The 27,374-nt window shown below is 39.3% G+C and overlaps 1 protein-coding gene across 3 annotated transcripts in view; it reads left to right on the forward strand.

Annotated features, from left to right (window-relative positions):
• PTPRM (protein tyrosine phosphatase receptor type M) overlaps positions 1–27,374 on the forward strand; it is a 943,724-nt gene that overhangs the window by 385,555 nt on the left and 530,795 nt on the right. For all 3 annotated transcript variants that reach the window (XM_064294704.1, XM_064294702.1, XM_064294703.1), the window contains exon 5: positions 18,273–18,388. In XM_064294704.1, coding sequence (XP_064150774.1) covers positions 18,273–18,388 — 116 coding nt within the window. The remainder of the gene's footprint in view (positions 1–18,272; positions 18,389–27,374) is intronic.

The following is a 27,374-nucleotide window of genomic DNA, read 5'->3' on the forward strand; positions in this document are numbered from 1 at the left end:
TTGTACTTTTTTTAGATGAAGGTTTACAGAACAACTTAGTTTCTCATCAAACAGTTAGTACACACATTATTCTATGACATTGGTTAACAACCCCAGGACACGTCAGCACTCTCCCTTCTCAACCCTGGGTTTCCTATTACCAGCTTTCCTATTCCCACCTGCTTTCCAGTACCTGCCTCAGGGCTGGTGTGCCTCTTTACTCTTGTTTTGTTCCACGGGCCTGTCCACGGGCTGAAGGGTGACTGTCAGGGTTTCTCCAGTTTCTGTCAGGCTAGCAAGTCTGTCCTTTCTTTTTGAGTTAGAATTTTGTTCCACATTTTTCTCCAGCTCTGTTTGAGACTCTCTATTGTGATCCCTGTGAGAGCAGTCACCCCAGATGCTACTCACCAAAGTAGAATATAGAATATATTCTTTACAAACTATGTTATGCCAGTTGAGCTGGATGTTCCCTGAGACCGTGGTTCCCACAGACCTCAGCCCAGCAATTCGGTCCCTCAGGGAGTTTGGATGTATCTATGGAGCTACCATGACCTTGCCTTGTACAGTTTGTGTTGTCTTCCTCAGCATTGTGTACTGTCTTACCCTTCACCAAAGCTTCCACTTATCTATTGCCTAGTGTTTTTCCATCCCCACTCCTCCCCTCCTGTGTAACTATCTAAGATTGTTTCCTTTTGTATGTAAACCTTTTCGTGAGTTTTTATAACAGTGGTCTCATACAATATTTGTCGTTTTGTGATTGGCTTATTTCGCTCAGCATAATGCCCTCCAGATTCTTCCATATTATGAGATTCTTCACAGATTCATGATTGTTCCTTATTGTGGCGTAAAACTCCATTGTGTATGTGTACCACAGTTTGTTTATCCATTGATCTGTTGATGGGCATCTAGGTTGTTTCCATCTTTTTGCTATTGTGAACAAAGCTGTAGTGAACATGGTTATGCATATGTCTATTCGTGTGACGACTCTTCTCTAGGATATATTCCTAGGAATGGGATTGCTGGGTCATACGGTATTCCTATTTCTAGCTTTCTAAGGAAGCACCATATCATCTTCCAAAATGGTTGTATCGTTTTGCATCCCCACCAGAAGTGCATGAGAGTTCCAATCTCCCTGCAGCCTCTCCAACATCTGTTATTTCCTGTTTTATTGATTCATGACAGTAATGCCAGGGTGAGATGGTACCTCATGGTGGTTTTGATTTGCATTTCTCTAATGGCTAGAGGTCTTGAGCATTTCGTTATGGGTCTGTTGGCTGCTTGAAAGTCTTCTTTGGTGAAGTGTCTGTTCATTTCCTTTGCCCATTTTTTAATTAGGTTATTTGTCTTTTTGTTGTAGAGGTGTTGGATTTTCTTATAGATTTTAGAGTTTAGACCTTTGTCTGATTTGTAATAGCCAAATTTTTTTTTCCCAGTCTGTAGGTTCTCTTTTTACTCTTTTGGTGAAGTCTCTTGATAAGCATAGGTGTTTAATTTTTAGAAGATCCCAGTTATCTAGCTTATCCTGTGGAGCTTGTATCTTGATGGTTGTGGGTTGTATCCCGTTAATGCCATGTATTAGGGCCTCTAACGTTGATACTATTTTTCTTCTATGAAATTCATGGTTTTTGGCTTTGTATTTAGGCCTTTTATCCATTTTAAATTAGTTTTTTTATATGGTGTGAGGTGTGGGTCCTGTTTCATTTTTTTGCAGGCGGACATCCATTTTTGCCAGCACCATTTGTTAAAAAGACTGCCTTTTCCCTATTTGATGGACTTTGGGCCCTTGTCGAAGACAAGGTGACCATAGGTGAATGGATTTACATCTGGGTTCTCAATTCTGTTCCATTGGTCAATGTATCTGTCATTGTACTAGTACTAGGCTGTTTTGACTACCATAGCTGTATTGTAGGTTCTGAGTTCAGGTAGTGCAAGTTCTCCTGATTCATTCTTCTTCTTCAGTAGTGCTTTACTTATCTGGGGCTTCTTCCCTTTCCAAATAAAGTTAATGATAAGTTTTTCCATCTCTTTAAAGATATTGTTGGCATTTGGATTGAGATTGCATTGTATTTGTAAATCGCTTTGGGTAGAATTGTAATTTTCACCATGTTGATTCTACCTACCCATGAGCATGGTATGTTTTTCCATTTATGTAGATCTCTTTTGGTTTCTTCAGTACTGTTTTGTAGTTTTCTTTGTATAGGTCTTTTACATCCCTGGTTAGATTTATTCCCAAGTATTTTATTTTTTTTAGGGGCTATTATAAATGGAATTATTTTCCTCATTTCCTTTTCATCATTCTCTTTATTGGTGTACAGGAATCCAACTGATTTTTGTATGTTTATCTTATATTCTGTTGCTCTGCTGCATCTTTCTATTAGTTCCAGTAGTTTTCTCACGGAGTCTTTTGGGTTTTCTAAGTACAGTATCATATCATCCACAAATAGGGAGAATTTAACTTTTTCCTTACCAATACGGATGCCCTTTTTTTCTGTTTCTTGCCTTATTGCTCTAGCTAGGACTTCCAATACAATGTTAAATAGGAGTGGTGATAAAGGTATCCTTGTCTTATTCCTGTTTTCAAGGGGAATGTTTTCAGCCTTTCTCCAGTAAGAATGATGTTGGTCATTGGTTTTGCATGTATGCCTTTTATTATGTTGAGAAATTTTCTTTCTATACCGATTTTCTTGAGAGTTTTTATCTGGAATTGGTGTTGGACTTTGTCAAATGCATCTTCTGTGTCAATTGAAATGATCATGTGATTTTTTTCTTTCTTTTTACTCACGTGGTGCATTATGTTGATTGATTTTCTAATGTTGAACCATCTTTGCATACCTGGTATGAATCCTACTTGGTTATGGGCTTTTTTTTTTTTTTTTTATGATGCTGAATTCTATTGGCTAGAATTTTGTTGAGAATTTTTGTATCTGTATGGATGAGAGATGTTGGTCTGTAGTTTTCTTTTTTTGTGCTGTCTTTGCCTGGTTTTGGTATCAGGGTTATGCTGGCTTCGTAGAATGAATTTGCAAGTGTCGCTTCCTTTTCTATGTTCTGAAATAGTTTGAGTAGTACTGATGTAAGCTGTTCTCTGAATGTTTGGTAGAATTCTCCAGTAAAGCCACCTGGGCCTGGGCTTTTTTGTTGTTGTTGTTGTTGGAAGTTTTTTTTTTTTTTAATTACCTTTTCTAACTCTTCTCTTGTTATGGGTCCATTCAGATTTTCAACATCATTTTGTGTTAGTTTGGGTAGGCAGTGTGTTTCTAGAAATTTGTGCATTTCCTCTAGGTTTTTGAATTTGTTGGAGTATAGTTTTTCATAATACTCTGTTGTGACCCTTTTTATTTCAGTTGGGTCTGTTGTAACGTTCCCCATTTCATTTCTTATTTGGATTGTTTGCTTGCTCTCCTGTTTTTATTTTATCAGTTTGGCCAGTAGTTTGTGGAATTTGTTGATCCTTTCAAAGAACTAACTTTTGGTTTTGATTCTGTTGTTTTTCTATTTCATTTACTTCTGCTCTGATCTTTATTGTTTCCTTTCTTCTGGTGGCTGTGGGCTTCTTTTGCTGTTTTCTTTCTGTTTGTTCAAGTTGTGTAGCTAATGTTTTGATTTTGTCCCTTCTTTTTTGATGCGTGCATCAATTGCTATAAATTGGCCTCTGAGGATTGCCTTTGCTGTGTCCCAGAGGTTTTGGTGTGCTGTGTTTTCATTCTCATTTGATTCTAGGAATTTTTTGATTCCATCTCTGATTTCTTCTATTACCCAGTGGTTTTTAAGCAGGGTGTTATTCAGTTTCCACGTAATTGATTGTTTTTCCTAACTTTTCCTGTTGTTAATTTCTACTTTGATGACATTGTGGTCAGAGAAGATACTTTGCATTATCTCAGTGTTTTGGATTTTGTTGAGGGTTGCTTTGTGGCCTAAGATATGGTCTATTTTAGAGAATGTTCCACGTGCATTGGAAAAGAATGTGTACTTTGCAGCTGTTCAGCGGAGTGTTCTATATATATATGTCTATGAGATCAAGTTGGCTGATTGTGCTCTTCAGCTTTTCTGTATCTTTGCTTAGTTTCTTTCTAAATGTTCTGTCCTTTACCACGAGTGGTGTGTTGAAGTCTACTACTATTATCGTGGAACTGTCAATTTCTGTTTTCAGTGCTGTTAGACTTTGTTTTATGTATTTTGGAGCCCTGTCATTGGGTGTGTAGATGTTTATTGTGGTTAAGTCTTCATGACGGATAGTCCCCTTAATCACTGTATAGTGCCCTTCTTTGACTTTTATGGTGGATTTTGTTTTGAAGTCTGTTTTGTCTGAGATTAGTATTGCCACTCCTGCTCTTTTTGGTAGTTATTTGCTTAATATATTTTTTTCTATCCTTTGATTTTTAATAAATTTATGTCTTTGTTTCTCAGGTATGTCTCTTGTAGACAGCATATTGATGGATCCTGTTTTTTTAATCCAGTCTGTCACTCTGTGTCTCTTTATAGATGCATTTAGGCCATTTACATTTAGTGTAATTATTGATAGGTGTGAGGTTATTGGTGTCATTTTGTAGTGCCTTTTTTGTGGTGCTAAAATCTTCTTTGTTCCTCTTACTCTCCTCTGCTGAGTTCCGTTTGCTTGTGGAGTTCTTTTTCATTTCTTTTGTTTTTGTAGATTTTGTCTTTATTGAAACTTTATGTTTTTCACCTTTATTTTGATGAGTAAGTTTGTTAACTTTCTTTGTTGTTACCTTGAAATTTACCCTTATCTTCCTAGGTTTGAAGCAGTGTATTATTACTTGGCATCACCTTGCCTTCATCTCCATTAAGAAGTTCTGTATCTACAGCCTTTATTCCCTTTTATTGTTCTGATTATGTGATTATGTGTGATTATGATATGTTTTGGTGTTTTTGTTTGGGGTTCGTTGAGATTCTTGGATGGTCCAGTTTTCATTTTTCATGATATTAGGGAAGTTTTCTGTCAGCAACTCTTCAATGATCCTCTCTGTGTTTTCTGTTTTCTCTCCCTCTTCTGGAACTCTGATCACTTGCACATTTTTGCTTTTGATTGTATCTCACGTAATTCTCAGGGTTTCCTCATTTTTCTTCATTCTTTTTTCTGATTTTTCCTCAGAGTTGTATCCAAGTGTTTGTCTTCAATTTCACTGATCCTGTCTTCCATCATTTGAAACCTGCACCTCAGCCCTTTTATGACACTGTCCATTTCTCAAATCTTGTTGTTTATCTTTTGGATTTCTAATTGTTTTTGTATGATTTCTAGTTGTGAATTTATTTTGACATTTTGTTCCCGTATTATTTTCCTGAATTCTTCAATTTTTTTTCTGTATTTTCCATGAATTTGCCTGCGTTTTACATAAATTTGTCTATTTTTTTCCTCATTTTTGTCTGCTTTTTGCTTCAACTTTTGGATTGCTCAGAATATTAGAGATTTGAATTCACTGTCAGGTAGTTCTAGTGCCTTTTCTTCTACTGGAAAGTCATCTGGTGTTTTATTTTGGACACCTACTAGAACCATCCTCTTCTTTTTTTTTTTTATTATATGTTTTGATATTGTTTGCTGTCTTTGTGACGTTCAGTAGTTATTTTCTTCATTTATTGATTACAGATTTGTTTGTTTCATCCTGGTTTTTTGTTTTATTTGGTTATGTCTGAGCAGGCGAGCTCTGCATTCTTTGTTATTTGCTTGTCTGTAGTCATGATACTTTTCACCTCCTTGTCCAATGGGCAGGGTCAGTCAGTAAGCTGTGGTGCAGCAGGGCAGGTACACTTAAACAGGAGGGGCTAGGATGGGTTGTTTGTGGTACATACTAGGGCTGACATGGCAGGCAAGGAATCAGTGCCAGGGCAGTTCCAGTAGGTTGTGCCTGTGCTGCTCGGAGGTGTGATGTTCAGCACACAGTGCAGGTAGGCAGGAAGGAGGGCGAAGGTTGTGATGTGTGGAGATAATATAGGTATGGGAAATAGGTGAGCGAGGAGAGAAAAACAGGAGCCAAAAGCAAAGAAACAAAGGAGAAAAAAAAGATTGCTAAGGGAGCTTGCTCTTGGAGTTGAGAGCTGCACAACCAAGAAATGGAGAAATGCAAAAGGGAAAAAGAAAGAAAAATCACTGGATAGAAATTTGGAAAAGAAAATCCCCCAGTGGTCCCACCAGTGTGGCTGTGAAGATCAGGGAAGTCTCCCAGGCTGTGCAGTATAGCCTGGCTAGAGGGGGTATAGATGTCACACAGCACCAAGTATTCAGGAGACAGGAAAAGCAGGTAAATGTAGAGAGACAAGAACTGAGAAATGGAGAAATATAGAAAGGGAAAAAGAGAGAAGAAGAAAAAAAAAGAAATACCCGTAGGAATCCCACCGAAGTGGCAGTGCAGACTGGGGGAATGCCTTCTAAGCTGTTCCATGCAGCCCCGGTAGAAAGGGCTCCAAAGTGCGAAAAGAGAAAGAAAAGAAACAAAAGAGAACACAACAAAACAAAAAGCAAAAAAAAAAAAAAAAAGCCCCAAGGATGCTACCAGCATAGTGTTATGGGCCAGAGGAGTGGTTCCTCAGTTGAGCGGGGCTTCACAGCTTTTCAAGAAGAAGCAAAGATGGGACATGGATCCAGGTGTTTTAGAGGAAGGAGGGGAAGGTGGTGGGAGGCACAGAAGAAACCATGGAAAGAAGCAACACCAGTTCAAGGATCTGGCCCGGGACAAATCCAAGTGGCCCAAGGCGGAAGCAGTTGCTTCCCGGCCAAGAGACTGTGGCTGTCAGGAAGCAGTGGTGGCCGATGGGAGAGGGTTAGAAGTGCAGCGGTTAGGAAAGTGTACATCGCTTGCTACTGGGTTCTCTGTCTTCTGCTGGGAACTTCGTGAAGCTGCTTTCCTGTGCTCCCTGTCAGCCGATCTCTGACAGGAGACCAAGATGGCGAGTCTGTGCTGCATCAGCTGATAAAGAACCTCCACGCGTATCTCTGCTGGCTGTCTGTCTTCTGTTAGTTTTTTATTCCATTTGGTGTTTGGCTGAGTTCTTTATCTCTCTATCTGACACTTTGGGTTTCAGGAATGATGTTTGTCTCTGTTTTACTTATTTTTTCAGGTCTTTGCTGTGGAGGGATGGTGTGGTGCTTCTGTCTATTTTGCCATGTTGGCTGGAAGTTCCCTGATTGATTTTTTTTAGATGGAATAGTTCAGTGGTATCCATTTTCAGCTTCACAAAATGTCTGTGAATATATTGTTTTTTATGTTAGACTGAATATCACCAGGTTCTTTCTGGTAACAGCAGGCCTCCTTATCTGTGATGGTGTACTCAACAAATAGAGAGAAATGTTGACTCTGCTTATTCTAGTGGTTGGGCATGCATTCCAGTTCATTTCAACCTATGCCATTACATTAAAATGTAAAATAAATGGAGTTTAGGACACAGGCCTCTTCTGTCCCATTTCACTCTGCACTTTGATCTCACAAATTACCGTTCTCTGATTTTGTTGCTAGTATTTTGAGTACAGCCTTTGAAGAATCAATAATAATGAAACATCTATAGAAAGACGTGGTCAATGATAATTCCTGGCTTTGGTATCAAAGGCTGATTCGAGATCAATTAATACCCTCAAACCTCTAATCTTTTTAGACTATTTTCTTAGTAAGAAGCAACAGAATATGGCAGAGATGAAAAAATAGGACAGCTGTATTCAAAGTCCTGTTTGGTATTCACTGAAGGTAGTTAGTTTTCAGAATTCCTGCAGGCTTAAGAAGAAAGGTGGCATAGCATTTTGAAAGGGTATCCGGGAGACAGATGGGTTTATAAATTTGGAGAGAGGGAGAGTTTTTCTTTTTGAATATGGGATAGATTGAAGTTCTCCATTCTAAAGGTTCTTACCCCTGGTGTTACGATTAAAGTCATTGGCCAAGGTTCAGGGCATCCAGCTCAGCCTGGGCTCTCAGCTCCTCTGGCTGTAGAGGCCTTTTTCTTGGGATTGTTTCCAGTTTTCCATGATAGATCCATTATTTTAAATAATAATGAACAATTTTTAAGGGCATTTTAAGTATGAGACACAGAAAATGCCTTGCCTTCATGCTCTTGTTTAATCTTCATTGCCAACCCTATGAAATAAACCCAAAACTAAACCCATTGCCGTCGAGTTGATTCCGACTCATAGTACCCTAAGGGACAGAGTAGAACTGCCCCATAGAGTTTCCAAGAAGCGGCTGGTGGGTTTCAACTGCTGACCTTTTGGTTAGCAGGTGTAGCACTTAACCACTGCGCCACCAGGGCTTCCACCCTATGAAAAAGGTACTTAAAAAAAAAAAAAAAAAACTCTATTTTACAAATTAAAAAAAAAAAAAAAAGAATAACAGTTAAGGAACTTTTGCATATACTCAGAGCCAGTGAGAGTTGAAGTATTGATGCTTAAACATAAATGTGCTGAAATCCAAAGCTTAAAATAGTAAATCTTAAACTGCTTCCCAACCCAAAACAGTTCTAGGATTTACAGCACTAGGCAGGGAAGGATCCAGGCCTCTTAAAACTTTGGAACGGCTTTGTAGGCCTTTAATATTTATTAAAAAAACATACGCACACCATTTTAGCAGAAATTTCAACTTTGATGTTGTTGGCCTAAACTGATCTGGGCAATAGAATTCACAGCACCTTATTCACCCTGAAGTGTAAGTGACTGTTATCTATTCAGGTCAATTATCATTCACTGAAAAGGATAATTTGCTTGTAAAAGTGTTTAAGCTTAATAGGTTTGGATGTCTTCATCTGGTTTCCATTTGAGGTGCAGATTTATGATATTTGCCAGAGTATTTCTTCTGGCAGTCTTTCCTAGACCAAAGGCAATGTATAGTTCCAAGGAAGCCCCTCCCAAAGTACAGTTTGAACATAGGCTTAAATTCTTCAGACTTATTAGGTTTCAGTGATATATTGTGCTTTGTTTTAAACAAGAAAGAAAGAAAAAAACCAAACTTGTTGTGGTCGAGTCGATTTCAACTCATAAAGAGCCTATAGGACAGAGAACTGCTCCATAAGGTTTCAAAGGAGCACCTGGTAGATTCAAACTGCCTATCTTTTGGTTAGCAGCCAAACGCTTAACCACGGTGCCACCAGAGCTTCTGCTTTGCTTTACGCTTACCTTATCATTCTTTTCTCTCACCTTTCCAGTAATATGCACTGGCAGTCTTTGAGAAAGCCACAAGGAGGGGCAGAATAATTATAAAGTAGAAGTGATAGCTTTCCTTCTGTGCGACATGTCTTTATCAAGGATGGATGTAAACAATCCAAGGCTGATTATCACACAATCATATCTTTGGCCTCCAAATTAAAAAAGTGTAAGTGATATTCTAACAGACATCCCCTTGGTGACAGTGAGTATCGTTAGCAGAGTGTATTGATAAGTAGAGGTGTTGGTGGGTCAGTGGTAGAATTTCCACCTTCCATGCAGGAGACCCAGGTTAGATTCTTGGCCAGTGCATCTCATGTACAACTATCACCTGTCTGTCAGTGGAGGCTTGTTTGTGCTGTGATACTGAACAGGTTCCAGCAGAGCTTCCAGACTAAGACTCGCTAAGAAGAAAGCCCGGGGTATCTACTTCAGAAAATCAGCCAGTGAAACCCTATGGATCACAATAGTCTGATCTGCAATTAATTGTGGGGATGGAACACCACCAGGCAGCATTTTCCTCACTTGTGCATAGGGTTGCCATGAGTTGGGGACCGACCTGATGGTAGCTAACAACAACGTTGTTAAATGAGCTTTGATGAGCCTTTCTCTGTGGTTCAGGTAGCCAGTGCTGGAAGTGTGGCCCTTAGGAAACCAGTCTTCCCAAGCAGGACCTTATTATGGATGGAAAGACGTGTAGCAGAACCAGTGATAGTCCTGACATTCAAGTTTTTTTTATTAGTAGTAGTTAGATGGTAGAGCAGATGACATATATTTTATAAGTTACTCAAGAAAGAGTGAAACATTAGTGCTTAGTATTTTTAAGGGGGTGGTGGAAAGAGCACTCTTGTAATCTGCTGGCAGGGATGTAAATTGTTATAAGCTTTATGAAAGCAGTTTGACAGTGTGTGTCCAAAGACTTAAAAATTCTTTTGTCTTAGTAATTCATTTCTAAAATTTTAACATTAGAGGGGAAAAATAAAAGTATATCCAAAGATGTAATTGTGAAAACCTTGATCTTGGCATTATGTATAGTTGGAATAAAGTTAAACATTCACCAGTAGAGGAATGTTTCAGTAAACTTTTCTGCTCCGATTTGAGTATATCAGGGTTTCTCAGTGTTGGTACTGTTGACATTTTGAACCAGATAATTCTGTGTCCGGTGAATTGTAGGACACTTAGCAGCATTCTTGGCCTCTACCCACTCAGTGCCAGCGTAATTCCATTCCCCGGTTGTGACAACAAAAAATGTCTCTAGACACATTAAACAGATTTAAAAATAGTTTTAGACCAATAGTGAACAAGAGAAAATGTTGATAGTATCTTTATAAATGAAAGGGGAAAATCGTGCCTGGTTGCCACAAAAAGATACCAGTAGACCAAGTAGAGGCTGCAAAGTTTCTTTTCTTTTTTAATTGTAGTGAGAGTATGCATAACAAAACATACGCCAACAGAAGAATTTCTACATGTACAATTCACTGACATTGATTACACTCTTCAAGTTTGTAACCCTTCTCTCTATCCTTTTCCAAATTGTTCCACCACCATTGACCCAAAGCCCCCTAAGCAAAACCCCTCCTTTCTCCCTCACTCCTACCCCTGATAACTACTAATAACCTTCGGTTTCTATATATATGCTTATTTTATATAAGTGAAAACATAGTATTTGTCCTTTCACAACTACCTGTTTTACTCAGCATGATGTTTTCAAGGCTCATCCATTGTGACGTGAATCAGGACTGCATTTTCCTTATGGCTGAATAGTATTCCGCTGTATATATATATACACTGCTTTTTGTTGATCTGTTCATCTGTGGATGGACATTTCAGTTGTTTTCCACCTTTAGGCTATTGTGAACGGTGCTGCAGTGAACTTTGGTGTACAGGTTTCTGTTTGTATTCCTGTCTTCAATTCTGGTTGCATACCTAGGATTGGGACTGCTGAGTTGTATGGTAGTTCCATGTTCAACTTATTGAGAAACTGTCCAACTGTTTCCCGCAGTGGCTGTACCATTTTACATTCGCACAGCAATGGATGAGGGTTCTAGTTTCTCCACAGCCTTGCCAACATTTATTGTTTTCCATTTTTTTTTTTTTGTCACTGCCATTCCTATATGGGTGAGGTGGGTAACTCATTGTGGTTTTGATTTGCACCTCTCTTTTTTAATGGCATTGAGCATCTTTTCTAATTTTGCAAGATGTAGAGTTAACCTCTTGATTTGGGATCTTTCTTGCTTTTAAATGTAGGTGTTTATTGCTATAAATTTCCCTCTGAGTACTGCCTTCACTGTAGCCCATAGGTTTTCGCATGTTGTGTTTTCATTCTCGTTTGGCTCTAAGCATTTTTAGGTTTCTCTCTTAATTGCTTATTTAACCCTTTGGTTACTTCTAAAACCCATTGCCATCAAGATGATTGCAACTCAGCAACCCTGTAGGACAGAGGAGAACTGTGTAATCTTTATGGAAGCAGACTGCCACGTCTTTCTTCTGTGGAGCAACTGGTAGGTTTGAACTGACAACATTTTGGTTAGCAGCTGAGTGCTTAACCACTTACCACCAGGGCTCATTCTCTTGGTTGCTTAGTTGTCTGTTATTTAATTTCCACATAATTATGTATTACCCAGTTTTCATTCTGTTAGTAATTTCTAATTTCATTCTATTGTGATCAGAAAAGGTACTTTGTATGATTTTAATCTTTTTAAATTTACTAAGACTTGCTTTGTGTCCTAGGATGTGGCTTATACTGGAGAATGATCCATGTGCGCTGGAGAAGAATGTATATTGTACTCTTGTTGGGGGGAGTGTTCTATATGACTGGTAGGTCTACTTGGTCAATGCAGAGTTTCTTTGATGCACAAAATTGTAGTGAGAGAGCTGTATAAATCCAGAGACCAGGTACCATGCTCGTAGTGGAGGCACAGGCCTCTGGGCTTCCCAGAGAGCCTGTGAGTACCACAGCTCCAGTAATATGTCCACGCGCAAGGAGGGAGGGAAGTGGCCTCCAGGTGCTGGAGGCTTTCATTGCTGCTCCAAAAGGAACTTTTTAACCTTCATCACCATCCCCATTTCCACCCCATTCTCAGTGTTCTCAGGATTTGGTTGTCCATCTGCCTCCTTGTGTAGTGCAAATAAATCAATGTGAATATCCCTGAGTTTATGTGAGTCAAAGTTGAGTGCCAGTGGGGGATATCTAGGCCAATTGGCATAACAAAGTCTTTTAAGAAAATGTTCCACATCCCACTTTGATGAGTGGTGTCTGGGGTCTTAAAAGCTAGCAAGCAGCCATCTAAGGTACGTCAATTGGTCCCTCCCCACCTGGAGCAAAGAAGAAGGAAGAACACCAAAGACACAAGGAAAATATGAACTCCAGAGACGGAAAGGGCCACATAAACCAGAGACTCCATCAGCCTGATACCAGGAGAACTACATGGTGCCTGGCTACCACCAATGACCACGCAGACACGGTACACAACAGAGAGTCCCTGACAGAGCAGGAGAAAAGTAGGGTGCAGAACTGAAATTCTAGTAAAAAGACCAGACTTAATGGTCTGCCTGAGACTAGAGGAACCCCAGAAGACGCGGCCCCCGGACTATCTGTTAACCCAGAACTAAAACCATTCTGAAGCCAACTCTTCAGACAAAGATTAGACTGGATTATAAAACATGAAATAATACTTGTGAAGAGTGTGCTTCTTAGTTCAAGTAGATACATGAGACTAAATGGACAGGTCTTGTCTGGAGGCAGGATGAGAAAGCAGAAAGGGACAGAAGCTGGTTGAATGGACACAGGAAACCTGAGGTGGAAAGTAGGAGTGTGCCGTCACAGTATAGGGATTACAACTAGGATCTCATAACAATGTCTGTATGAGTTTTTGTATGAGAGACTAAGTTGAGCTGTAAACTTTCACCTAAAACACAACAAAAATAAATAAATAAATTAAATAAATGCTTCAAGCTTTTGACCTGTTAGAGGAGAATAGGCATATTTGGATTAACCCTGTGTGGACCACAGGGGAGCCTGTTGAGAGCAGTCATCATCTCATTTGTGATGGAAGCTGGGTATGTGCAGGTTTCGTAGTGACTCCCCAGTGAAGGACATTCTCAAGTGTGGTAGCAAATGTGACCCTTCCGTCTAGACCCCAAATAAATATGTTTATCTCAAGGAACAGCCCAACCTGTACCCAGATACCAAACAATAAAATAAAAATAACAACAAAAAAAAACAGTTCAACGCTCAGCCTCCTTCAGGAAGCCTCAACTTTAGGCCAACATGCTGTGTGTTTCTTTAACAGATCACAGGATGCTCCCAATTTTTAAAAAAATTACATGTGCAGAAATGTATGCAAATTAAAAAATTGCTTCCTGGAGATAAATTTATAGATGATTTCAAAAAATTAAGTATATCTTTAACAGAGCCCTGGTGGTGCAGTGCTCAAGAGCTACAGCTACTAACCAAAAGTTTGGCAGTTCGAATCCCTCAGCTGCTCCTTGGGAACCCTATGGGGCAGTTCTCTGTCTTGCAGGGTCTCTATGAGTTGGAACAGACTTGATGGTACCTGACAACAACAACATATCTTTAACGTTTCATATCGAAAATGTTTTTTAAATGTGAAAAAAAATGAAATTACAAATCTTAAAAATAATTAAATTGATTTAAAATATTTTTGACATCTTGAAATATGCTAATATTAGTAGGAGGAATATATGAGTGAAGAGAGTTTAGATAAATTGTTTCAGGAGGTTATATGGAGACAAATTATATCATCTCCCAGAAAGTTCAGAAACATGCTACAATATTAACAATAACAACAAATAACATGGGTAAACTACCCTCGCCCTTCCAAAATAACTCTCCTGAAATGCTTGATAAGGATTTAACTTAAAAATTTTAAGATTTGAAATTTATTTTCTGAAAAGGATTTCAGTCAATAGGCTTGCTCTTGATGTTCCAAATGAGTTATTTTAGCTTTCCCTACGTGTGACTTGCTGGGAGGCAAGTCAGGAAGAGAAAGTAACGAAGGCTGTTGGACCAATTAGTTGGGACTTTGTTGGTGCTTTGAGGAGAGCAGCTTTTTCGGAGGGGTGTAAAGATGGAGAGCCGTGGGACATCTCTGGAAACGGAACCGCCGACGGCTCAGGGTGGTTGGCAGACAGTGCCTCGCTGTGGTTTATGAGTCAGAACTGCAGGCGTGAGTGTGTGTGCTTCTGGGTATGTCTGTACTTACGGATACAAGGGGCGTCACGGCTGTGGTCAGCCACTTCAGAATTCACGTGAAGCTGCTAAGATCTCCTGCTGTGAGACTGTTCAGGCCAACAGAGGAATGTTCACTTACACGCTATTCCTTTTTCCCCTCTGGTTTGTGCATAGCGTAGGTTGCTGTCCATGTGGCTAGGTGTAACGTGCCTAGAACTATTTTATGGGGGAAAATATTTCAAAAAGTTTCCAGTTAATAACATATGTACTCTAATGGAGAGTCCTGGTGATGCAGTGGTTAAGAGCTCAGCTGGTAACCAAAAGGTCAGCAGTTCGAAACCAGAAGCTGGACACCCTTAAATTTTTTGTACTCTAATGGACGTTTTTTTTTTTTTTTTTTTTTTACATATATATTCATGCTTGGTTAGAAGAAGAAGAATACAGTAATCAATTTTGCTTAAATTTCTTTGATATGAAAACAGCTTTTCGGCTTCTAATACATTCCTATTAGTTTAGTCAAATCCCAAAATTCTTAATGACCTCTACTGATGTTGGGGACCTCTGGTGTAGGTACTTTAGGTGTAAATAACCTAAAATAGTAATTGTTGTAAAATTTTTTATATAGGAAAAGTTTGTTCATTTAGATTGGAGCCAAAGTTGGAGGGTCAGAGAATAGAATCCTGCAGAAGTGGAAATCTCAGGCGAATAGTTTTCAGAGATATGCATGTGATTTTATTCATTGAAAAATATGAATTCATTGTATGTAATGGTGAAAAATTCAGGATGGTCGTTCTGAGATCGGAAAGCAGACTAGGGTGGCCGCTGTCAGCATTTCTGTTCCACGTTTGTTAGAGAGCCTAGTCAGTGCAGCTAAGCAGCAAGGAGAAAATAAAGGAATAAAAGGAGTAATTAAAAGAAAAAGAGGATAGGTAAAGAGGGAGAAACAAAAGTAGTATAATTGATAGATGATAGACTATGTGATTATATACATAGAAAATCCAAAGTAACCAATAGGAAAATTGTTAGAATTAAGATAATTCGGTAAGATTGTTGAATACATAATTAATCATTAACAACAACCAGATTCTACTACATCAACAGCGTAAATTAAGAAAAAAATTAATGACATTTATAATAGCATCAATTGCATCAAATACCTAGAATTATATTTATCAAAAGATGTGCAAGACCATTATTATAGAGAACATTTCAAACATTGCTGAGAGAAATTAAAGATCTAAACCACCTGATATACCATTAAAAAAAAATCAATTTAACAGTGATATCGAGTGTCTGTTACACATGAAGTGGCAACACCAAGTGCCAAAGCATATACAAGAGAGATTACGACAACGGTAGACAATGGGAGTCAGCCCCAAAATTGTAAAATATGAGAGAAGACATGTACCATCAAGGGTGGAAACAAAATGAGAGAATCCACGGAAGCTTCATGGAAGGGATAGCATTTGAAAAGGGTCTTGAATGAAGCAAAAATTCCAACATGCAGAGAGGGGAACCACTTCAAGTGGTAGGAAGGACAAGGAGGGAAGGCTTGGAGAGGCAGCCTGCCACAGGGTGCTCTGCCTGGGTTGTGGGACTATGTCGGCCCTAGCTTATACTCTGGTTCTGACACTTAACTAACCAGGTACCCACAAGATTCCCCATCTGTAGAGTGGAGAAAATACCTACCTCACAGAACATTCGTGCATCCTCAATGGAAAAGTTTCTGGCCCATGAGTGCTCAGTTACTGTTTTCTATCATCTAAGAACTATGAGTCTTAACAGTTTTTCTGGAACGAGAAATAGAAAAAAAAAAAAAAAGATTCAGAGACTTTTCACAAAGATATATTAAAAACATGAAATTATGTTTTTCTTGAGCAAGAGGTAATTTGATTAAGTTAAAAATAGTTCATACTGCTGTGTGTTAGTATCTTAATGGTAGACACAGTGACCCACAATTGTGACACTTATTTAGAAGCTTTTGTATGCTAAGGATCAAGAATACATTGTCTGAATTATTTGTGGTCTCCAAATTAGTAATGGAATTTTCCTGCGTATTATTGACATCAAAATGCATTTTTCTTTTTTCTTGTGTACTAACCAACTTCCATTCCTAATAACTTTCTACTCAGGCTAATATTAATGCTACTCTTTTTTTTTTATAAGCTACCTAGTGATGGCCTACCGTTCTTTCAGTAATGTGTAGACACGGCCTTGGGGCTTAATGGCCACGGTCCAAAGCCGGCAAGGCCAGCACAAGTTTATTCTAGGCATCGTCCACATTCATCGGTGTTTCGTGGAAAACACTTTCACTCTGTACTCTTCCTTTTCTATTCACTATCCGCCCACCCCATTGTCACCTTGAGACTCTCATTTTAGCACGATAAGAGAATGCTCTTCCTAAAAATAGAAATTGTCACTGAAATTTAAGTCCTGCCCTGCCATTCCGGTTCCTGGGCACATGTTTTCAGTGTAAGGCAGAATTTAGTCTGTGCTTTTCGGATCATATATAATTTTCCTTTATTTAAACAGCTGTCCCATATGGACAGTGCACGTTTCGAGATTAATGCTGTTGAGCATTTGGACTCGTTCTTACTTCTTGAATTGGAAATAAAAATCACCAAAAACTGCCGTGCTGTGGCTGTCCCAGCCTCATTCCACAGAGTGTCATAGGGATAATATTTATGGTAGTTGGAAAATATTATGCCATGTTGCATACCCATTGTTGTTGTTGTTAGGTGCCGTCGAGTCGGTTCCGACTCATAGCGACCCTATGCACAACAGAGCAAAACACTGCCTGGTCCTGAGCCATCCTTACAATCGTTGTTATGCTTGAGCTCATTGTTGCAGCCACTGTGTCAATCCATCCTGTTGAGGGTCTTCCTCTTTTCTGCTGACCCTGTACTCTACCAAACATGATGTCCTTCTCCAGGGACTGATACCTCTTGACAACATGTCCAAAGTATGTAAGACGCAGTCTCGCCATCCTTGCTTCTAAGGAGCATTCTGGTTGTACTTCTTCTAAGATGGATTTGTTCATTCTTTTGGCAGTCCGTGGTATATTCAATATTCTTCGCTAACACCACAATTCAAACGCGTCAGTTCTTCTTCAGTCTTCCTTATTCATTGTCCAGCTTTCACATGCATATGATGTGATTGAAAATACCATGGCTTGGGTAAGGTGCAGCTTAGTCTTCAGGGTGACGTCTTTGCTCTTCAACACTTTGAAGAGGTCCTTTGCAGCAGATTTACCCAACGCAATGCATCTTTTGATTTCTTGACTGCTGCTTCCATGGCTGTTGATTATGGATCCAAGTAAAATGAAATCCTTGACAACTTCAATCTTTTCTCTGTTTATCATGATGTTGCTCATTGGTCCAGTTGTGAGGATTTTTGTTTTCTTTCTGTTGAGGTGTAATCCATACTGAAGGCTGTGGTCTTTGATCTTCATTAGTAAGTGCTTCAAGTCCTCTTCAGTTTCAGCAAGCAGCATACCCATTAGTTGTTATTAAAATATATATTATGCACAGCTCTGTATTTGGGTTAAAAAGCTTCCTTGACAGCATCATTTGACTTCTTACTGTTCTATTCATGTTGCTGGTATAAATATCTAATATGTTTTTGTTAAAACATCAATTAGGCTCCAGTATAATCTTTATTAATATGGATCTGTTACCACAAGAAGACTGCTGAGCTATGGTAATTTGCACAGCAGGAACAATAAAACGTCTTCTTTCTGTTGGTTCTATCCCAGAATGCTTCGCTTTTTTATTCCTTCACAAAGCATGCCAGAACCTTCCATGACATGTTTACAATTACAATGAAACCTTTAACACTCTTAAAATTGAAAACATTATTTTCTCCAAAGGTGAACAAGATGGAGCGGTCTAAAACTGCAGATAGCTTCAAAAAGGCTATTTGTTACAGATCTCCATTTGTAATACCTTATTTCTTTTCTTCATGTAGCCAGAACTCCTCATTTCCTGCGGATTCAGAACGTGGAAGTGAATGCTGGCCAGTTTGCCACCTTCCAGTGCAGTGCCATCGGCAGGACGGTGGCTGGGGACAGGCTCTGGTTGCAGGTAGGTAAGGTCAAGCCTCTCAGACGGGAAGAGCATATTCACCTTCCAAAGAGGAACTGGAGAAAATGGATTTGCCCTCAGGCTACTTTTTTAGGGCTGATGCTATTAAGTAGTTTTCTCAGGCGCTTTCCTTCTTTATTAGAAAGTGGCCAAATTACTGAGAGTTCTAGATAAGGTAACTCTTTTTCTTCACAGACCTTTTTTGAATTTCTATTTTTTTCCCTTTGTTTCTGCTTAGCTACCTTGTTTTAAAAATCTAGTTGTCAAATTATATTTACAGCAATATATTAAAGTACAAAATACAGTGTTCTTTACTCTTTTTCTTGAGAGAAATCCAAAGAATGAACCACCCAAAAAAAAAAAAAAACTTATAGGCCATTTTGTAATTTGAATTTACATAACAATGAGCCAGCACACAGACATTCATGGAGTCCCTGGGTCGTGTGCATGGTTAACATGCTTGGTTGCTAACCAAAAGAGTGGAGGTTTGATTCTACCCAGAGGTACTTTAGAAGAAAGGACTGGCAATCTATTTCCGAAAAATCGGGGTTGAAAATCCTAGGGAGCACAGTTCTACTCTGACACACGTGAGTTGCCACAAGTCAGAATTGACTGGACTGCAACTGGTTTACTGGTTTTTTATTTTTATTTTTTTTAGAAATGAGTAACACACCCTTTATTTCTCAGACCTTAAGTATAATTTTTTTTTAGTGTAATCATTTACAATAATTTGTTTGACTTACTTTGCAGTCTTTTGAAAACTGCCGTATGTATTTTTGATGGAAACTAGTTTTGTGGATCTGTCCAGGATCTCAGTAATTCCGTGACGGAATGCATGGGGTTGAGGTACCTATCCTCTGTAACCAGAATGCCACCCACTTCTTCAGGCCCTAAGCTTCATTTTTTCTCCCCTGTAGTATTCTCCAGTTTCATTTTTGATTCTTCCTCTTAAGCATTAATCTTCAGGCTGCTCATTCTTCATCTTGAGTAGAGATTTTTTTTTTCCCTGCCCTTTTTCCTTGTAGCTTTTGTGGTTGGCTTTTAAAATAAATTATTTATTTTCAGTTTGCTATTAAGTTGAATAAGCTTCATGTTTGAAGCCCTCTGTCAGGTTGCCTTCAGCTCTTCCTGTGTGCTTAGGTTTTCTCTGTACCTGTCACCTCTCCCACCATGCCTGCAGGTAATCACCATTGTAATATGTTACATTTGCGTGGCACTGTGTAATTTTTAGACCACTTATAGGGTCGCTATGAGTCGGAATCGACTCGACGGCACTGGGTTATCACTTTTAGTCATTATAACATACATAAATATAAATGGTCATTTTTATCCCTGCATTTCTCAGGAAACTAGGAAATAGTCCAAGTGACTACCCTAAGATTTGTCAGTCATGTGTTGTCAGATTGGGACTACACCCTGAGGAACTGGCTTCCTAGGTCCTGACTGAGTCCTGTGCACATGACGCCCTGCCTTCTACCGGGGTATCACTCTCTTCCGGATCCCACTGCCCTAGTGGAGACTCCCCCAGGTGGGGAGGGGGAGCCTGTGCAGAGGAATGAAATAGCATGCTCCTGATTCAGTTTTTGTTTTTCCCGTTTTTCTAAAAGTTTTGCAACCTCCAGTTGAAGAACCTGTTGCAGGATGTAAAAGCTAGGCTCTGCCCTGGCCTTCAGTATCTGACATGTGTTTTTCTTTTCTTTCCACTTCCCGGTAGTTTTTTTTTTTTTTAATAATTTTTATTGAGCTTTAAGTGAACGTTTACAAATCAAGTCAGTCTGTCACATATAAGCTTATATACACCTTACTCCATACTCCCACTTACTCTCCCCCTAATGAGTCAGCCCTTCCAGTCTCTCCTTTCATGACAATTTTGCCAGTTCCTAACCCTCTCTACCCTCCTATCTCCTCTCCAGACAGGAGATGCCAAGACAGTCTCAAGTGTCCACCTGATACAAGTAGCTCACTCTTCATCAACATCTCTCTCCAACCCATTGTCCAGTCCCTTCCATGTCTGATGAGTTGTCTTCGGGAATGGTTCCTGTCCTGGGCCAACAGAAGGTTTGGGGACCATGACCACCGGGATTCCTCTAGTCTCAGTCAGACCATTAAGTCTGGTCTTTTTATGAGAATTTGCTTCCCAGTAGTTTTAAATTCTTAATGTTAAGGATTCAGAGTTACTTTTTCCTTTAGTGGTTGTTTGGTATTAAACTTGTTCAAGTATTGACTATCCATAGTGAATAATAACCAGACAATCATTTTTTTACATTTTTATAAGGCAATAACCGCCTCTAAAAGCAAAAATATTTATTCTCATCATCTTTTATTTAACTCTAGAAATCTTAATTTTTCATGGAAAAATTTTTGTGATAAATATTTGTGTTAATATTACTTGAGAGAATAAAATATAAATTCTAAGCTATTAGTAGCCTCAATAGAGTCACATTAGATATTCCCAAGAATTTATAGGTCATTTGAGCTCAAAATTTATTCTTTTGTTTTTGCAAATATCCTCGAGTTGTGAGGATTCCTGCCTAAACTTGAGGACTTCCTTGGAGGTGGGAAATATTTAACTATTTCCTATTACAGAGGGAAACTTTGCTTTAAAGCAAATTATCATGTAGGGAGAAAGCTAATTACTATTTTGCAAAAAGGTTTAAAAGAAGACTATCCACTCTGACTCCACAATAGAGTCACCTGGGCAATTTTATTCCCAGATTCTGATTCATTTGGCCTGGGATGAGGACCGGTGTTCAGCATTTTATTCAAGGTGCGCCCAGTGATTCCAGCGTGCAGCAAGGGTTGAAAATTACCAGTGTGAAGCGAAGGGCAGCACATGTTCCAAGTCAGGGAAGAAAAAGGCAGACAAAAAGCCTAACCAGGTGCCTGTGTTCAGTCGCCTCAGTACGACTGCCCGGTTGAATTTCCCACGTTGTTATTGGCTGTCATGGAGTCGGCTCTGACTCGTGGTAACTTTGGTTGTAACAGAACAAAACGTTGCGAGCTTATTGGTATGTTTTAGTCCATTGTTATGGCTGTTGTGGCTGTTCATCTCGTTGAGGGTTTCCCTCATTTACGCTGACCTTTTAGTTTACCAAACATGATGTCCTAGCGATTGGTCTTTCCTGAGATGTGTCCAAAGTGAGTCAAGGCATCACCATTCTTGCTTCCTAAGGAGCATTCTGGTTGTATTCCTTCTGAGACTAATTTGTTCATTCTTCTGGCAGTCAGTGGTGTGTTGAATATTCTTTGCTAACACCACAGTTCTAACGCATCGATCCTTTTTCTGTCTTCCTTTTTCTTGCCTGGCTTTTGCATGCATATGAGGCAATTGAAAAGACCCTGGCTTGGGTCGGGCACATTTTAGTCAGTTGTTAGAATAACTGTACTGTTAAATAATTTATTTCTCTTGGTTGGATAAGAATTTTGTGAAGAGATGTTTATTTTATTAATACCTTATGAGAGAACTCCAGTGCCCTTCACTTGCAAAAATGGTTTCTAATAACTTGTATATATACAGAGTAGTTTTGTAATAGTGACAAGGATTTCCAATAAATGATGATTTCGCAAAGTCATTCCTACCCTCTTGCCATGCCCCTGTGTCCTTGGACTAAGGCCCTTCTGTACAAGTTGTTAGGAGAAGAAAACTGGTAACAGTGGAACTGGCTTATATCTGGCTTGTATGGAAACTGACCAGGTCTCTCTTACCTAGTGGCATGAATATGGAAATCCCTTTGCTAATACTGTAATGCTACAACAGTGTCAAGTCGCTTTTCTCCATATCGACTTAACTTGAGTCCTCAAAATAATTCTGAAATCCAGGCAGAAAATGAGAATGAGAAAAATATATATTTAGATTTTCCTGTTGTTTGAATTTCCCGAATAGTAAGTCAAGACTTAGAGAGTAATTAATAATATGCCTTTTATTTGGGGCATTGATGTTTTGAGTATAATCATTTACAGTACCCTGTCTTACTTGTTATACGCATTTTGTATAGACCGTGTTCTCTTGGGTGTCTCCAATGGTGTTACACCCATTTTATAGATGGGGAATAGGCAACACACATTGAACACTTTGTTGGGAGAATTTTGATGTGACCACAGTCTGATGAATAACATTAAGGAGCCATCCTAACCGTAGAAAGAATGTTGATATATATTTACATGTACACTAATCCACCGCTTTGAGAAATGGCCAAGGGTTTGCTAGTTTAAAATATGGAATAAATATGATCACTATCAGAGTCTTTCAATAAAAACAACAGAAATAAATCTGATGATGACACTAATGAAGAAATGTTTGTGATTAACAGGTACATCCCGTCTGCCTAGATTTTCTCTATCACATCTCTGAACCGTGCAGATTATTGCCAATACTGGATTGGTTTTTCTAGAATATAGATCAGAACTAACTAAATAAATAAAACCTAGTTCACAAGCACTCATTATTACATATTAAATTCATTAAAACACCTTTTGGACCATCTATAGTAGAAAATTAGTTGATGTTCAGCCATTTCAAGAGGTAGCATATGGTGCTGAAGGAAGAAGTCCAAGCTGCTCTGAAGGCACTGGCGAAAAACAAGGCTCCAGGAATTGATGGAATATCAACTGAAATGTTTCAACTAACGGATGCAGAGCTGGAGGTGCTCACTCGTCTATGACAAGAAATATGGAAGACAGCTTCCTGGCCAACTGACTGGAAGAAATCCATATTTATGCCTATTCCCAAGAAAGGTGATCCAACCGAATGTGGAAATTATAGAACAATATCATTAATATCACACGCAAGCGAAATTTTGCTGAAGATCATTCAAAAATGGCTGCAGCAGTATATTGACAGGGAACTGCCAGAAATTCAGGCCAGTTTCAGAAGAGGATGTGGAACCAGGAATATCATTGCTGATGTCAGATGGATCCTGGCTGAAAGCAGAGAATACCAGAAGGATGTTTACCTGTGTTTTATTGACTATGCAAAGGCATTTGACTGTGTTGATCATAACAAATTGTGGATAATGTTGTGAAGAATGGGAATTCCAGAACACTTAATTGTGCTCATGAGGAACCTTTACATAGATCAAGAGGCAGTCGCTCAGACAGAACAAGGGGATACTGATTGGTTTAAAGTCAGGAAAGGTGTGTGTCAGGGTTGTATCGTTTCACCATACCTATTCAATCTGTATGCTGAGCAAATAATCTGAGAAGCTGGACTATATGAAGAAGAACATGGCATCAGGATTGGAGGAAGACTCATTAACAACCTGTGTTATGCAGATGACACAACCTTGCTTGCTGAAGGTGAAGAGGACTTGAAGCACTTACTAATGAAGATCAAAGACCACAGCCTTCAGAATGGATTGCACCTCAACATAAAGAAAACAAAAATCCTCATAACTGGACCAGTGAGCAACATCATGATAAACAGAGAAAAGATTGAAGTTGTCAAGGATTTCATTTTACTTGGATCCACAATCAACAGCCATGGAAGCAGCAGTCAAGAAATCAAAAGACACATTGCATTGGGTAAATCTGCTGCAAAGGATTCTTTAAAGTGTTGAAGAACAAAGATGTCACTCTGAAGACTAAGATGCACCTGGCCCAAGCCATGGTATTTTCAATCACATCATATGCATGTGAAAGCTGGACAATGAATAAGGAAGACCGAAGAAGAATTGATGACTTTGAATTGTAGTGTTGGCGAAGACTGTTGAATGTACCATGGACTGCCGAAAGAATGAACAAATCTGTCTTGGAAGAAGTACGGCCAGAATGCTCCTTAGAAGCAAGGATGGCGAGACTGCGTCTTACATCCTTTGGACATGTTGTCAGCAGGGATCAGTCCCTGGAGAAGGACATCATGCTTGGCAGAGTACAGGGTCAGCGGAAAAGAGGAAGACCCTCAACGAGGTGGATTGACACAGTGGCTGCAACAATGAGCTCAAGCAAAACAACGATTGTAAGGATGGCTCAGGACCGGGCAGTGTTTCGTTCTGTTGTGCATAGTGTTGCTACGAGTAGGAACCTACTCAAAGGCACCTAACAACAACAACATAGTAGAAAATTACAGCTATGTAACTGGTTTTATGTGTAACAAAACTGCCAGTTTCTTCAAAATACCTGATGTATGCTATCAGGTATGGCAATCTGTAAATATCAACATAAACTGTAACCATGTGAAATAGCCAATTGATTTGTGAAAATCATTCAAGCACCAAAACGTGATTTCATCTAATTTCTTGTTATTATCACCTTTCTGATTTCTTGTTGATCCTACATTTTGAAACTACTTCAGAGTATTATGTACTTGTATGTATATGTGTGTGCATACACACACACACACACACACACACACAAGGAGTTCTAGTGGTGCAGTGGTTAAAGTGCTCGGCTGCTAACGAAAACGTTGGCACTTTGAACCCATCAGCTGCTCCACAGGAGAAAGATGTGGCAGTCTGCTTCCCATAAAGATTTACAGTCTTGGAAACCCTGTGGAGTCACTATGAGTCTGAATTCTCTTGACAGTAGTGGGCTTGGTTTTTTATTTATATATATATAAGAATATAATAATATAAACACAAATGCAAAAAACATACAGGTAGTCCATGACTTATGACGAGGTTCTAGTCTGTTGACTCCTTGGTCAGTCAGTTCTGATGTAGGTTGAATACCTTGTTTTTCATTTTAGTTTTCATAGCCTGCTACACAGCAGTGTTTTGAACAGTAAATCTTAGCATTGAACACCTGTGAATGAATATCTGAGAATGATAACATCAACAGATTACATGCTGCAACACTGTATGCAGTATGCATTACTAACAATAAGATAAGCCAAAAAAACCCAAAAACCAAAAAACAGACAGTCATAATTGCGGCTCACCGTTAACTGGAGTGCATCGTAAGTTACGGACTACCTGTATAGTATATATATGATAGTGAGAACTGTGCTACACATATCTCTGTGGTAGTGAGAAGAGAAAATGGAACTCTAGATTTTTTTCTTATTGTAGTATATATTGTTCGCTGATGGAAAATTTCTTATATATTCTTTATTCAATTATTTACCCTTTAAGCCGTGAATGATTATATTATTTTTGTTCTTTCTTCAGTATTAAAAATTTTATTTTCTTACATTTGCTTGCTTCTCCGGGGAATTCTTATGTATAATATTTATTTTAACATTCCCGTAAATGAGATTGATAACCAAAGCTAGAGCTGGTGTTTTAAATCTGGAGATCAGCTGTGCATGTACTTTTCCCCGGCACATGGCGCCTGCATCTGTTCCAGTTGGCCCTTTTTGTAACTTCCCCTCTTTAACTCATTTTGCTGAGACTCTTTGCATGCTAGGTAAGGATCAGCATGACTCCAGTCCCCAAAATGTGGCAACTGATCCAGTACTCACCTTCCCACTTCTCAGCCTCCTCCAGCTACCCTCGCAGCACTCTCTGACCCTAGCCACCCTGAGCTAGCTCAGACCTCACAGGCTAAAAGGACATTGTCCTTCAGACTGCTAAATAGGTAGATGCCAGCCACAAGTTTGGGGAGTGCACACAACACCCCAACCTTTTGACCTGCTGGGTGATTTCTCACTACTCCTTTAGGTTGCCAGCTGCAAGCTCGGGAGTCTGCAGGACACACTCACTTTCTGACTTGATCCCATAGCTTTTGCGTTCAGTAATTCACTGGAATGACTCACAGAATTCACAGAGAGTATACCATACTTGGAGCCCTAGTGGTGCAGTGGTTAAGAGCTCAGCTGCTAACCAGAAGATCAGCAGTTGGAATCCACCAGCCACTCCTTGCTGCTCCAGGGTTATAACAGCCAAAAGGATACAAAGAGACTCGTAGGGTGAGGTCTGGGAAGGTTCCCAGTCACAGCTGTGTATCAGAACAGTTTTGTTATTATGTGTAACATAGCAACAAAAGGGGAGCACTACAAAAGGGATGCACTACCCTTCTGAGAGCAGATGTTCTTACCAGCCAGGCTCTCTGGTTGCTTCCTGGAGGTGCCACCCAGGAACCTTACTGTTCCCGCTTTTATTTGCCATTTCTGCATGATGGGCTGAATCATGTCTCCCAAGGCTAGTTGATGTTGGCCTCCCAGGTGAGCCTTTTCTGGTCTGGCCAGCTCTACTCACCTGTGCAGATTCTCAGGCGTGGCCTGGAAGTCCCAGACCAAGGCACCTCAATTACTCCAAAGGTTCATTCTCTAGGGCCAAGGACAAAGGCTTACTTAGGGTAAAACTAGGCCCTTTACCCCACACTCCTCCGTTTCTTTCTCTTCTTACTCAGCTATAACGTCAAATCAAGGTGGATGGAAAATAGAAGGCATTCAGCCTCTAGCACAAATACAGACAACACAGAAGCAGTGGAGACATGCCTGTTTAACAGTACTGGTGAGTCCCTCTGACTCATGGTGACCCCATGCGCAGTGGGATCAGACTGTTGTCATCCGTAGGCTTCTCACTGGCTAATTTTCAGAAGTAGATCTCCAGACCTTTCTTCCTGGTTTGTGTTAGTCTGAAAGCTCCACTGAAACTTGTTTAGCATCACAACAACATGCAAGCCTTCACTGACAGACGGGTAGTGAGAAGAGAAAACGGAATTCTTAAGTAATGAATGTAAACTTTGACCATGCCAGGTATTTATTGGTACATCTTAGGTCAACAGCAGCTGGCAAAGGAAACCTTGAAAATAATTTATCTTGAGAGATCTTAGAGGTCCCTATCATTTTTAAAATGGCTGACTTTTCAGAATCACAAATTTATGTAACTACTGGATTTGAAACTATCTTTTTTTTTTTCATATTAAGTTCTTTATTTTATTAATGAGAAAACTGAAGCCCAGAGAAGTTAGGACATTTGAAAATAGCCAGATATCTAACTATTGTGGCATTTATTAAAGATACCTTGATTTTGTTATTGAAAGTCATTTTAAAGTAAATATTTTTGTTATTCACAAGTTAGTGAATTTTATTATTTTGGCATTTTTA

The sequence above is a fragment of the Loxodonta africana genome, chromosome 11 (genome assembly GCF_030014295.1).
Source record: "Loxodonta africana isolate mLoxAfr1 chromosome 11, mLoxAfr1.hap2, whole genome shotgun sequence".
In the NCBI taxonomy this organism is placed as follows: domain Eukaryota; kingdom Metazoa; phylum Chordata; class Mammalia; order Proboscidea; family Elephantidae; genus Loxodonta; species Loxodonta africana.